This window comes from Hypomesus nipponensis, chromosome 9 (genome assembly GCF_054491055.1).
Source record: "Hypomesus nipponensis isolate SF chromosome 9, ASM5449105v1, whole genome shotgun sequence".
Classification (NCBI taxonomy): domain Eukaryota; kingdom Metazoa; phylum Chordata; class Actinopteri; order Osmeriformes; family Osmeridae; genus Hypomesus; species Hypomesus nipponensis.
This window is the reverse complement of record NC_140369.1, coordinates 13,134,765-13,145,982: the sequence shown is the minus strand read 5'-3', so window position 1 is coordinate 13,145,982 and position 11,218 is coordinate 13,134,765. Positions and strand designations below refer to the sequence as shown.

General features: G+C 44.8%; 2 protein-coding genes across 3 annotated transcripts; both read left to right on the top strand.

The window, feature by feature from the left end:
* The first annotated feature begins 405 nt into the window (after positions 1-405).
* On the top strand, positions 406-3,052 carry sla2a (Src like adaptor 2a). The gene is made up of 8 exons (XM_084705061.1): positions 406-528; positions 758-836; positions 1,008-1,101; positions 1,185-1,271; positions 1,732-1,835; positions 2,082-2,231; positions 2,425-2,557; positions 2,744-3,052. Exons 2-8 carry the CDS (start codon positions 764-766, stop codon positions 2,877-2,879), a joined length of 777 nt encoding a protein of 258 aa, XP_084561187.1. The 5' UTR covers positions 406-528; positions 758-763; the 3' UTR covers positions 2,880-3,052.
* A 378-nt stretch (positions 3,053-3,430) lies between these two features.
* On the top strand, positions 3,431-10,532 carry trpc4apa (transient receptor potential cation channel, subfamily C, member 4 associated protein a). 2 transcript variants are annotated; one of them, XM_084705056.1, is made up of 18 exons: positions 3,431-3,565; positions 4,823-4,951; positions 5,062-5,178; positions 5,321-5,378; positions 5,483-5,538; positions 5,782-5,910; positions 6,063-6,264; positions 6,408-6,596; positions 6,726-6,868; positions 6,955-7,086; positions 7,207-7,265; positions 7,352-7,537; positions 7,742-7,832; positions 8,074-8,214; positions 8,333-8,444; positions 8,627-8,739; positions 8,931-9,137; positions 9,315-10,532. In XM_084705056.1, exons 1-18 carry the CDS (start codon positions 3,440-3,442, stop codon positions 9,450-9,452), a joined length of 2,328 nt encoding a protein of 775 aa, XP_084561182.1. In that variant the 5' UTR covers positions 3,431-3,439; the 3' UTR covers positions 9,453-10,532. The 2 variants fall into 2 exon arrangements, with proteins under 2 accessions (XP_084561182.1, XP_084561183.1); XM_084705057.1 differs by lacking the exon at positions 3,431-3,565 and adding an exon at positions 3,739-3,953.
* Positions 10,533-11,218: the final 686 nt, after the last annotated feature.

Genomic DNA, 11,218 nt, shown 5'->3' with positions numbered 1-11,218 from the left:
ATGCATATCAGCCGCCTTCAAGTCTTCATGATTTTTACTAATTATGGCAAGGCACTGTAGGCAGTCATGAACATTCAAAGTCAAACGTTTCTGTTTGGCTGATGATCAGAATTGTATGCTGACTGATACACTTTAAGTGTTTACACAACAAGAAATCACTAAATGGAATGTTCCCTGAAATAACTTCAGAGTTTGTCTGTTATGAGGGTGTCAAGGTATATAGCAAAACAGGAAGCAGTCAGAGTATGACATCAAGCCTTCCCTCATCGAGATAGTTGCTGTCTTGGCTTCTCATCAAGGCCCACCGCAGCTACGTAAACAGACAAAACAGAGGAGGGACACATCTTCACTTTTTGGACTGTTCAGGAGGCATGTGTGAGAAGCCAGTTTAGTTTATTCACATGAAGACGACCATGCAGACATAGTATGCAGACAGACATACATATATAATCTTTGTATCAGTATAAGACTTTGGCAAGAAGAAACCAGCATCTCTGAAGTGGATCTAAAACCAGCTGTCTCAACAGAGTGAGTAGATATTTATTTAGTCTTATGCCAAGTTTTGAATATGACTTAAGAGAGCAAAACTGGGAAAGTGGGGAATTAACCTTACAATTTTACAAGATATGTCTTGCTTATATAGCCTGGTGTTTGGAAGTAAATGTACACTATACCAGGGGGGCGAGGGAATACCAATTTAATTATATCATATCATGGATAGATAGCTCTTATAATTCCTTTCTTTGTACAAAACCAGGCAAAGATGGGAACCTGCCCAATCAAATGTCGAACTAACATAGGCCAACTGGAGCATATACCTGAGTCTGTATCATTGGGTAAGTTTCAGTCCAAGCTGTGTCAAATCAAGCCCAGCTTAATCTCCTCTAAACATTATAGACCAGTATCATTGCATAGCAATGTGCTGTACTTGAAATGTATCATATTGTAGTGTAGTACCTTTATGAACTGGTGAAGTTCCTGGTTTATGGTTCATGTTTTTCTTCCAGATGATCACATGGTGGTGTCCCTCTATAATTACCCATCTCATGGTGTCTCAGGCCACAGCATCCACACAGGGGAGAGGCTCACAGTAATATCAGAGTAAGTTACAAACATGCTTGACCTAACAGTGGCCCACTATACATGGTGGACTCTTGACTGATCAGGTACTGCTCTGTCTACAGCGATGGGGATTTCTGTATGGTAAGATCAACAACAACAGACCAGGAATACTACATCCCCAGTGACTACACTGCCAAAGTGATAAAAAGGTCAGTCACTATGTCACCATCAATTTCCATAACAACCATAGCTTCTGTAAGCTGCACATGTAACCTCAGACAAAAGGTATTCATGTCATTTCAGTAGTGTGGTCATAAACTGCCAATGGAGATGATGGGGTGATCTGGGGACTCCACTGATATGTGGGAGTGCCCATGTAGGTGGATGGTGTCCATCTGTAGGAATAATTCTGGAACATTAGTTCCATATTTCTGCCTAAATGATTTAACTTTCAACATCTCAACTGAAGCACTCCTCCCCCAGTGGAGAGTGATGACAGACGTAGTTCCAGGGTTTCATTTGGACTGTCAGAGGCGGAAAATGAAATGAATCAATGTGCTATTATTTGATTTGTATTTTGTTTTGTCTTTTTTTGTATTACGGCTGTATGGTTCCTTTTCTGTGTCTTACAATCTTTATGTTTTACTATGTCCTTCTGTCTGTGGTCAGATGGCTGTTTATTAGGACGTGCAGGATGAAGGCAGAGGAGCTGTTATCCTTGCCCAACAACCACACTGGGGCTTTCATGATCCGAGAGAGTGAGACAGAACGAGGTAACAACTATTATCATTTTTTGTTTGGTGCATCGTAAGTGGTGTCTGAACTTTCTGTCAAATTTCAAGAACACTTTCAAATGGTGAACTAGTGTTCTATTACCCTCCCAAATCAAGTGCCATCATCTCATTTGGCACTTTTAACTTATGTTTCACGTCAATGGTTAACCCACTGTCATTTTTGTAATTTAACAAAGACAGTGATGATGGTGATGGTAAGCAACCCTGTTCTGTGTTTGGCCACAGAATTCTTCTCGCTGTCTATCCTTTGGAGGACGAGCTCAAACCGGAACTCGGTGAAGCACTACCGCATCTGTCGCCTACAAAACGGCTTCTTTTACATTTCCCCCCGTCTCACCTTCCCCTCTCTGGACCACCTGGTGGAACACTACTCAGGTGAGTACAACTGATATTAGACATGGTGGACACAGGCTAAACAACAGGTGTAAATACAAATCTGACCTATAAACTATATATTATGATACAGCAGGACTGCTCAATGTAAGGTGTTCTTGGGTCTTGGGGCTGAACGAATGTCCATTTCCAATGGCATCCTCTTATTGTGGTATACTGCTGTTTCTATTTCCAGAGTCAGCAGATGGATTGTGCTGTGTTTTGAAGGAGCCTTGCTTCATAGAGGGTTCTGACAGTGCTTCAGAGGTGACCAGGTTGTTTCCAAGGATGATCAAGAGGCCCACTCTCAACTGGAGAGACGTGAGCAGGTGGGACATTTCATTTTAATTTTCCTTAGAACAGCAATAAACACTGCCTAGATTAGTAAATAAGCCGTCAATTATGATAAATAATTTGATACTGTGCACAGTCAAAAGTGTAATTAGTGGTGGCTGTTGTAACGTGATTCATCAAGCTGACAGCTAACTCAAATTTGTGTTTCTCTCTCTTTTAAGCTCAATGATTTTCAGGAAGTCAAGAGTGGACTCACAAGACTCTTTGGTGAGCGAGGGCCTGCGGGAGGCCATAAGCTCATACCTCTTTATAACTGATGCTGGCTGTGAAGACTGTGCTGTGCGTTGGAACACCTGAGGAAACGGATGTTGATGCACAGAGTGATGTAGACATGTAGAAACAGAGGACATTTTACTGCACTGTTTTTGTCCAGCACAGCAAGGGGCTGAAAAGAGGGGGAGCCTGACGCAATCAGAGCTCGTACTGAACCCTCTACGTCCTCCTTCAGCTCCAGTTAATACCCTGAAGAAGAAAACAAATCTTTGGGGGGTGGGGGGGGGGGGCTGTTCTGTGGAGCTTGTAGGCGCTGTACAATTATAAAACCATTATTATTATGTAAGGTTACACAGAACTGTACACAGGAACACAGAGGATTGTGCTACATGTTGAATGTTGCTGTTTTTGTTTTTTTTATTGGTAAAGAAATTGTCAAACCTTATTTTTAGTTAATAACATCTATTAAAGTTTACTACACTAATACACATTCATATTCTATGCCTACTGAGGTGCTTGTTGTCAAATAGCCTCTTATTTCCAATTGATGACGTGGCTCTGTCAATAGATGGCGCTAAAAGCATGAGAATATTTGATTAAAGATTAAGAACTTCCTGCTTGGAACAGTTCAGGAAGAAGTAATAATGGCGACGCTTCTGGGGTCCGAGTCCCCTTGGACTGGAGGAAAACGAAGGAGCCTAAATGGCAATATCATTGCAAAGATCAGGCAGAGTCAGATTGCAGGCCAGAGTTTTAGCCGAGGAACACAGGTAAGACTAAATTAGCGCAATGTCTTTATGATGAAACGATCTGAGTAGGTCGATTCGAGCCTGGGACTTGCTTTAGCTAGAACCTTGACTACAGTAGTGCATGTTTCCCAGGCGACCAATAACGTATGCTACCCCCAGTTACTAGCTACCAGTCTCCTAGCTGCAAAGGCAACGTGCAAAATAAGAGATTAACAGTCACATGACTATTTATATAACATAATATCACTATCTGCGTAGAAACGAACTAACGTAAATAATGCTGTAACAATACCTGGCTACCGAAATATGCTAGCTAGGTCTTTGTTGATAGCGAGCTAGCAGCAGAGCTAGCTAGCCTAAGCTAACCAACTAATAGTTTATATAACGCTAGCTCACTAATGTAAATTAGGTGGGTTCAAGCTACAAGCCATTTAAGCACTCTTAGTAACTGTATTCTCTTGCGAACTGATATTGAATTAAACCGTTTGGAATTTAGGTTTATTATTCAGACATCTGAGTCGCAAGGCCACTAGCGACAGTACCTAGCGAGCTAGCTAAGACAGCCGCACACTGAGGTGATTACGTAATATACTAGCTCCAGCCTCACGAAAATAGACTGACTTGCCAGTTAGCATTCGTTTATGTGAGATAGATGGTTTATCTGCCTTAAATGGATACGATCCTGTTGTGCCATTTGGGTTAAGTCGACGACTTTAGCCAGCGTTTTATACATGTATAGCAACGTAATCGTTCATAATTTTAGGACACGTTTCCAGCCAAATTGTAGGCTAACACTAGCCATGGCATACCAGTTTTGCTAGCTGCTAGCAGGGACGTCATTAAAGATTCATGGATACGGGGGCTACACGTCTACTTGGGGGGTATGGGCATGCTATGGACACTTTTTTTTAAGACCCTCAAAACGTATTTTCATGGTGTATTTTTAGTTACAAATCTACCTATCAAAATGGGGTTAATTTCGGTCAAGATTGGCTAAAAGTACACCTGTCTCATAGTTTCTGTTAGATATTGATCTAATTTGCAAATTTAATACTATCCAAATAAAGAAGTTAGAGCCCACTCTGTCCTCATCCACAAAACTATTATCAGATAAATAACGCTTAATTCAGGTCATGTTGTACCGGTGGTGAATGTACCATGAGACGTAGTTCAGTTTCAGCATCTGTTGTCAGTGTTGTACTGTATTACAACAGTCTTGTAGGGTCTCTACTGAAATTCCACAGTATGCCTGCTATAACATCATGTATTGTGTTGCAGCTTCCAGAGGCCCTGCTCCAGGAGAGGGACATGAGGGCTAAGTGGCATGGAATCCCTGTGCTGCTGCAGAAACTGTATGAGAGCAGCCACCTCAATAGTGACCTCTCCCACACTCATAACGTACTAAAGGTAGCCTACAGGACATCACCATACAATGCTCTGGGTTTTTTTAATGCACCCCTTATGTCCCCAGTGATATTAGCGCTGTTATAAGGATGCCTTGTCTGTGTTGTTGACAGGAACTATCATCCCTGCTTTCCATGGAGGCCATGTCTTTTGTCACGGAGGACAGGAAGGCAGCTCAGGAATCCACCTTTCCCAACACGTACACCTTTGACCTCTTTGGGGGAGTAGATGTAGGTTTGCTGTGCCCTGTGTAGTAGACTCTTGTCTGGTCTTGAGACATGGAGCTTCCAGTTTGATGGCAGTGTGTCTTTTGAAGCTCAGAGATTGTCCTAGTTTTTAATAGTACTTTATTTTCCCCTTTTATTCTCAAAGCTGCTTGTCGAGATCTTGATGAGGCCCACTCTCACTATGCAGAAAAAGAAACTGAAAAGTAAGCAACATTGATATTTTTAATATTGTATAGTGTGATGATTGTACTCAGAGGGGACGTTAACCCTTTTTTTCACTTGGCTGTTACTGTGATTTTCCCTGTAGTGAATGACGACTTGGTCAAGGACTGCCTTAGTGTGCTGTACAACTGCTGCATATGTGTAAGTACCCACTTAAGAGAAGGTTTAGGTGCAAAGCATAGAGTTGGAAAATGTGTGGGGCTTTGATTACTATTTTTGGTAAAGGAAGAGCTTGTCAGTGACTTGAATGGTCATATTTCAATGCCTTGACACTTGTTCATGCTGTCATCCATATACACAGATACAATACTTTATGGGTTATACAAAAAGTAAGTTTTAACTGCTTTAAAAATATTACCTTACAAACTCTCATCGTATCCACAGACGGAAGGGGTGACAAAAAGCCTTGCAGCAAGGGAAGACTTTGTCCTGTTTCTATTCACCCTGATGACCAACAAGAAGACCTTTCTACAGACTGCCACTTTAATCGAGGATATTCTAGGAGTCAAGAAGGTCAGAGCAGTTTATAAAATATAAATCAGAGGCTAGACTTGCTCAGCTTTCTGATGTTTCACCTGGCTCATAAGGCGCCCAGACGTGGACCGTTATTGTCCAATCACGGTCATCTGCAGTATCAGTGAATGTGTGTTGGTCTCCATTTCCAGGAAATGATCCAGCTGGAAGGCATCCCTAACCTGTCTGGCCTGGTCCAGAGCTTTGACCAGCAGCAGCTGGCTAACTTCTGCCGCATCCTGTCCGTCACCATCTCAGAGCCCGACGTCGGCAATGACGATAAACACACCCTATTGGCAAAGAACGCGCAGCAGAAACGCAATGCCAGCCCCTCCCGTGCAGAGGTCAATCAAGGTAGGACGGGGCCACGCGCATCCTGTAAGCGTCGGACATGAAGGCGACAGACCCATATCACTGGTCCAATGTTTGGTTTGAATTGGCTAACGCTCTGATAGTGATCATTGTCTGATCCTGATCTTCTCTGTCCATGTTCTTAGTGACTCTGCTGAACATCCCAGGCTTCATCGAGCGCCTGTGCAAGCTGGCCACCAGGAAGGTGTCGGAAGCCACGGGGACATCCAACTTCCTGCAGGAACTTGAGGACTGGTACACATGGTTGGACAATGCCTTGGTGCTGGACGCCCTCATGCAGATGGCAACGGAGGAGGCCGAGCACAGCAGCACAGGTATGACCAGAGAAATGGCTTCATGCTGAGCCTTAAATGCCCCCAAACCCCTTTTGTTTTCTTGGGACCGTTTCTCCTCTTGGTTGTCTCCTGGGAGATTAAGTAGGTTATGGGTTTTTGTCCCTACAGAGTCATCAGATGAGAGCTCCCTGGCCACAAGTCCTCTGAGACATCGCCTTCCCCAGTCCATGAAGATCGTCCATGAGATCATGTACAAGGTGGAGGTGCTCTACGTGCTGTGTGTGCTGCTTATGGGCCGCCAGAGGAACCAGGTGAGGTGGCTCCCTGGGCAGGGCTGGAGGGCGAGGCCTGGAGCTGGTAGTGGGACGTGTCTAACTGATGTCGCCGCCCTCTGCAGGTGCACAAGATGCTGGCTGAGTTTCGTCTGATCCCAGGCCTCAACAACCTCTTTGACAAGCTGATCTGGAGGAAGTACACCTCATCCAATCACGTGGTGCATGGGCAGAATGAGAACTGTGACTGCAGTCCGGTAAGTTATCCTCCCCTACTGGGCTGTGTCTAGAAATCGAACCCTTCTTGCCTTCCAGTCAAGTACCATACAATGTAGCAATTGATATTCTCTCACACTACTATTTTGTCCCTCCCTTAGGAAATCTCCTTTAAAATCCAGTTCCTGAGGCTATTGCAGAGCTTTAGCGACCACCACGAGTAAGTGACCTTCAGCAAACGGATATGATGACTTTTAAGATCTGTGGCCGCCGTTGCAGGAACAAACCTTTTTCCTCTCTTTTCAGGAACAAGTACCTGCTTCTGAACAGTCAAGAGCTGAATGAGCTGAGTGCCATCTCTCTGAAGGCCAACATCCCTGAAGTGGAGGCCCTGGTGAACACAGACAGGAGTCTGGTGTGTGAAGGGAAGAAGGGTCTCCTCACCCGCCTGCTCACCGTCATGAAGAGGGAGCCCCCCGACTCCTCCTTCAGGTCAGCGTCACATGGCTCCAAGGTTGAGACGTGGAAGCGGGACTGTGCCACACTCTGTCTCCAGGCCAAATCAAAGCCATCCTAGTAACTCAGAAAGCAATAACCAGCAACCAACCACCGCCTACTCGGCGGAGTGTCTTGGTGATGTGCTGGAACTTGTCAGTTGTTCTCAGCGTAACCAGTGTCCTGTACTTGTGTTTGTAGGTTCTGGCAGGCGCGGGCTGTGGAGAGCTTCCTCCGAGGAGCCACCTCCTACGCAGACCAGATGTTCCTCTTGAAGAGAGGCCTGCTGGAGGTGAGCATGATGTCATCTCTGGTGTTGTGGTGTATACCACCACTTCAAATCTATAGCACCAGCAAGACTGGCTGTGTCTCAAGGATCTGGCCTGCATCTTATGCTCATGACCCACAAGCTATGATCTGAGGTCGATGGCCAGTGTTGCTGTATTGTCGGGCCCGGAAGCGACGGCTTTGTAATGGCTGCAGGGATGTTTTGATGTTACTGTTGGTGTTGATGTTGGTGTTCGCCTCCACAGCACATCCTATTCTGCATCATCGATAGTGGCTGTAAGTCTAGAGATGTCCTGCAGAGCTACTTTGACCTGCTGGGGGAGCTCATGAAGTTCAACATTGATGCCTTCAAGAGATTCAACAAATACGTCAACACAGAAGAGAAGGTAGAGACGGCACCTTCACCAAGACTAACCCTGTCTTCCCTTAGCCCTCAGGGTCTCAGAACATACATGGAGCCCTGTGTGTTGGTCAAATGGTTCCTAAAACGCACTTCCTGTGTAGTTCCAGACCTTCCTGACCCAGATCAACAGTTCCCTGGTGGACTCCAACATGCTGGTGCGCTGCATTGTCCTGTCCCTGGATCGCTTCGAAAGCCAGACAGAGGACGTGAAGGGTAAAAACAATAAGGCATATATAAAAAAAGATTTATATAATGTATTTATTTTGCAGACGCTTTTATCGAAAGTGACATACAAGTAGTGCATCTAGAAAGTGAAGGACAGAACAAACTCAATGATGACTGTTTTGGAGAGTGTGTATAGACTGCATGTGTGGCTGCCTGCTGTGCTCCTGCAGTGGTGGAGGTGCTGTCAGAGTGCTGTCTGCTGTCCTACATGGCCCGAGTGGAGAACAGACTGGCTTTCCTCTTCAGGCTGGTCAACATCATCAACGTTCAGACTCTCACACAGGTCTGAACTCACACACACACATACTCTTTTACAAACGTTATATCTTTCTTTAATCTCTATTTCATTCACTGACTATAGTAAAGAACTGAAGAAATATTTCTATGTTTTGAATACAAAATTAAATATTACTTGTGCTATGAACCGGCTAACATGCCTCCTAACCATGGCCTTTCCTCACTGTCCTGACCCAGGAGAATGTCAGCTGTCTCAATACCAGCCTGGTGATCCTGATGCTGGCCAGAAGGAGGGGCAAGCTTCCCTTCTACCTCAATGCCCTCAGAGAGAAGGAATATGCTGAGAAGTACCCCGGCTGCCTGCTCAATAACTTCCACAACCTGCTGCGCTTCTGGCAGCGCCACTACCTCAACAAGGACAAGGACAGCACCTGTTTGGAGAATGTGAGTGTGTGGCCCACTCCATACAGATAACACGTCTGGCCATTTCCGTTGTAGTAACAAGATGAGCCTCGGCTCACCCGCTCTTGAGTTTCTTGATTCGGTAAGGCCGATGCGTTGCATGCTGTCCACTCTGGAGAGCTGGCCTTGGTTGGTCTAACTTGTGTCTCTCCCTCTCAGAGCTCCTGCATCCCCTTCAGCTACTGGAAGGAGACCGTGTCAGTGCTGCTGGGTTCAGACAGGACTTCTCTGTGTGCCATAGCCAGCTACATTGATGAGCCATTCATGGACCTGGACAGGGACCTGCTGGAGGATTAACCCCCCCCACCCCAGGGGCCATGAGGCCTGGCTGGGTTGGGTGGGGGTGGGGGTGGGGGAGGGGGTTACTGGGGGTATGGACGCCTAATGTTGGTGATGACTCCACGGAGCCAGGGCAGGGGTCACTCCTCACCCAAAGACCCGGAAGTGCTCTGTTTAATGTGTCAGGATGCAGAGAGCCATGGGTATGCTGTCTATAACCTGGCTCAGAGACCATTACTAGAGACAGGAAGGACACACTTGGTTGTCTTCACTCTTTTGTATGAATTGGAAGAGATGAGACTTTAAAGACCCCCCCCTCCCCTACAGAAGAATCAAGACATTAAATGGACCTTGAAATACCCATGTTGGTGGTTTAGGTGGAAGCAAACATTTTTATAAATATGACATGCATCACAAAATATATGGGGAAAATATATATGTATGATTCAAAAAAGTATATATAATTCTGAAAATGTTGGTTTGTTTTCACTGGGACATGAGAGGCGGAAGTGGGAGTCTCAGTGTCTTTTAAGGCTGGTGTTGACTTTGACCCTCAGATCACACGCCTCATGTACCACATCCCACTACCTAGTTGATCTGTGTGGACACCATTGGCTATAGGGCGGTCCTACATGATGCTGGGTGTGTTCAGGTGTTGAATGAATGAAAACAATGTTTTCATTGAACTGTAAGTAGGTTTCCTTTCCTAGATGACTATAGTTGACTGGTGCTTTTTGCCGTTTCTCAGCGTGTCCAGGTAGCTTGTGGACCTGCTGAAATATGTCATACTTAACTGGGCTCCCTCTCACGTCATGCCATCTTTTCTCACAGAGAATGCTTCATCTAGTTCAATCTTTTTTCTTTTTTTGGATATCGTTTTTTGGTTTTCCTCCTTTTCAAACATTAGGTTTTAGTTCTTGAGAAGTTGTAGAATAAAACAAACATTGCACCTTTTGGAATTGTTTTAAATGTTTGTTGTATTTTAACAAATAATTTGTTAAGAATTTGTTTTCATTTTGTATCAGACTTTGTATCCATGGAGTGAAAGGTGGAGTGGTAGGAGAATAAACTATGCAGGCTCTAGTGTTAAAAACCCAATATCTGTGTCCCAGTTAAACCCTATCTGTGTCCCAGGTATTGCACTGGTCCTAAAACTGCAGCATGATTAGCCTTCAACCAAACATCAGCATAAGATGCATCACTTGATTGTGTCCTGTTTGCCACCTTACACCAGAAGTCATACCAACAGCCTAGAATTTGACAATCTGAATCTGTCTTTTTGTGATGGGTATGTGCTTGGCCTCACTTGTAATGGAATGGCTGGGGGATGGTAAATGGGTATTTTAAATGCTCAAATGTAATGTTGCCATGGAAATTGAGCACTTTGCACATATCCCATGAAAAGAAAGTGAATCCAAGAAAATGTCAAAAATGAAAGAGCTACCTCATTTTTCAGTACCACATTGATTTAACCACTTTTCCGCAATAGCAGGTTGTACAATGACTTTCCAAATGTTTTGAGCAAACCTCTTTGTATGTTCACTAATGAATGTATGAGAGCTTTCTGTTCCTGATGTGGTGGACCCATCAGTTCCTGATGTGGTGGACCCGCTCCCTCTAGTCTGTAGGTTCCGGGCTGTTCTCTAATGTGCTCTCCACACACTGCAGTGGCGTGACGTTCGCTTGTGTTTGAGATGCAATCATCAAGCACCAAGAGTTAGGAAGTGCTTGTGTTATTGTACTGTGAGTGGTGGTACTGGGGGGGGGGGGGGGGGTCTTGATAC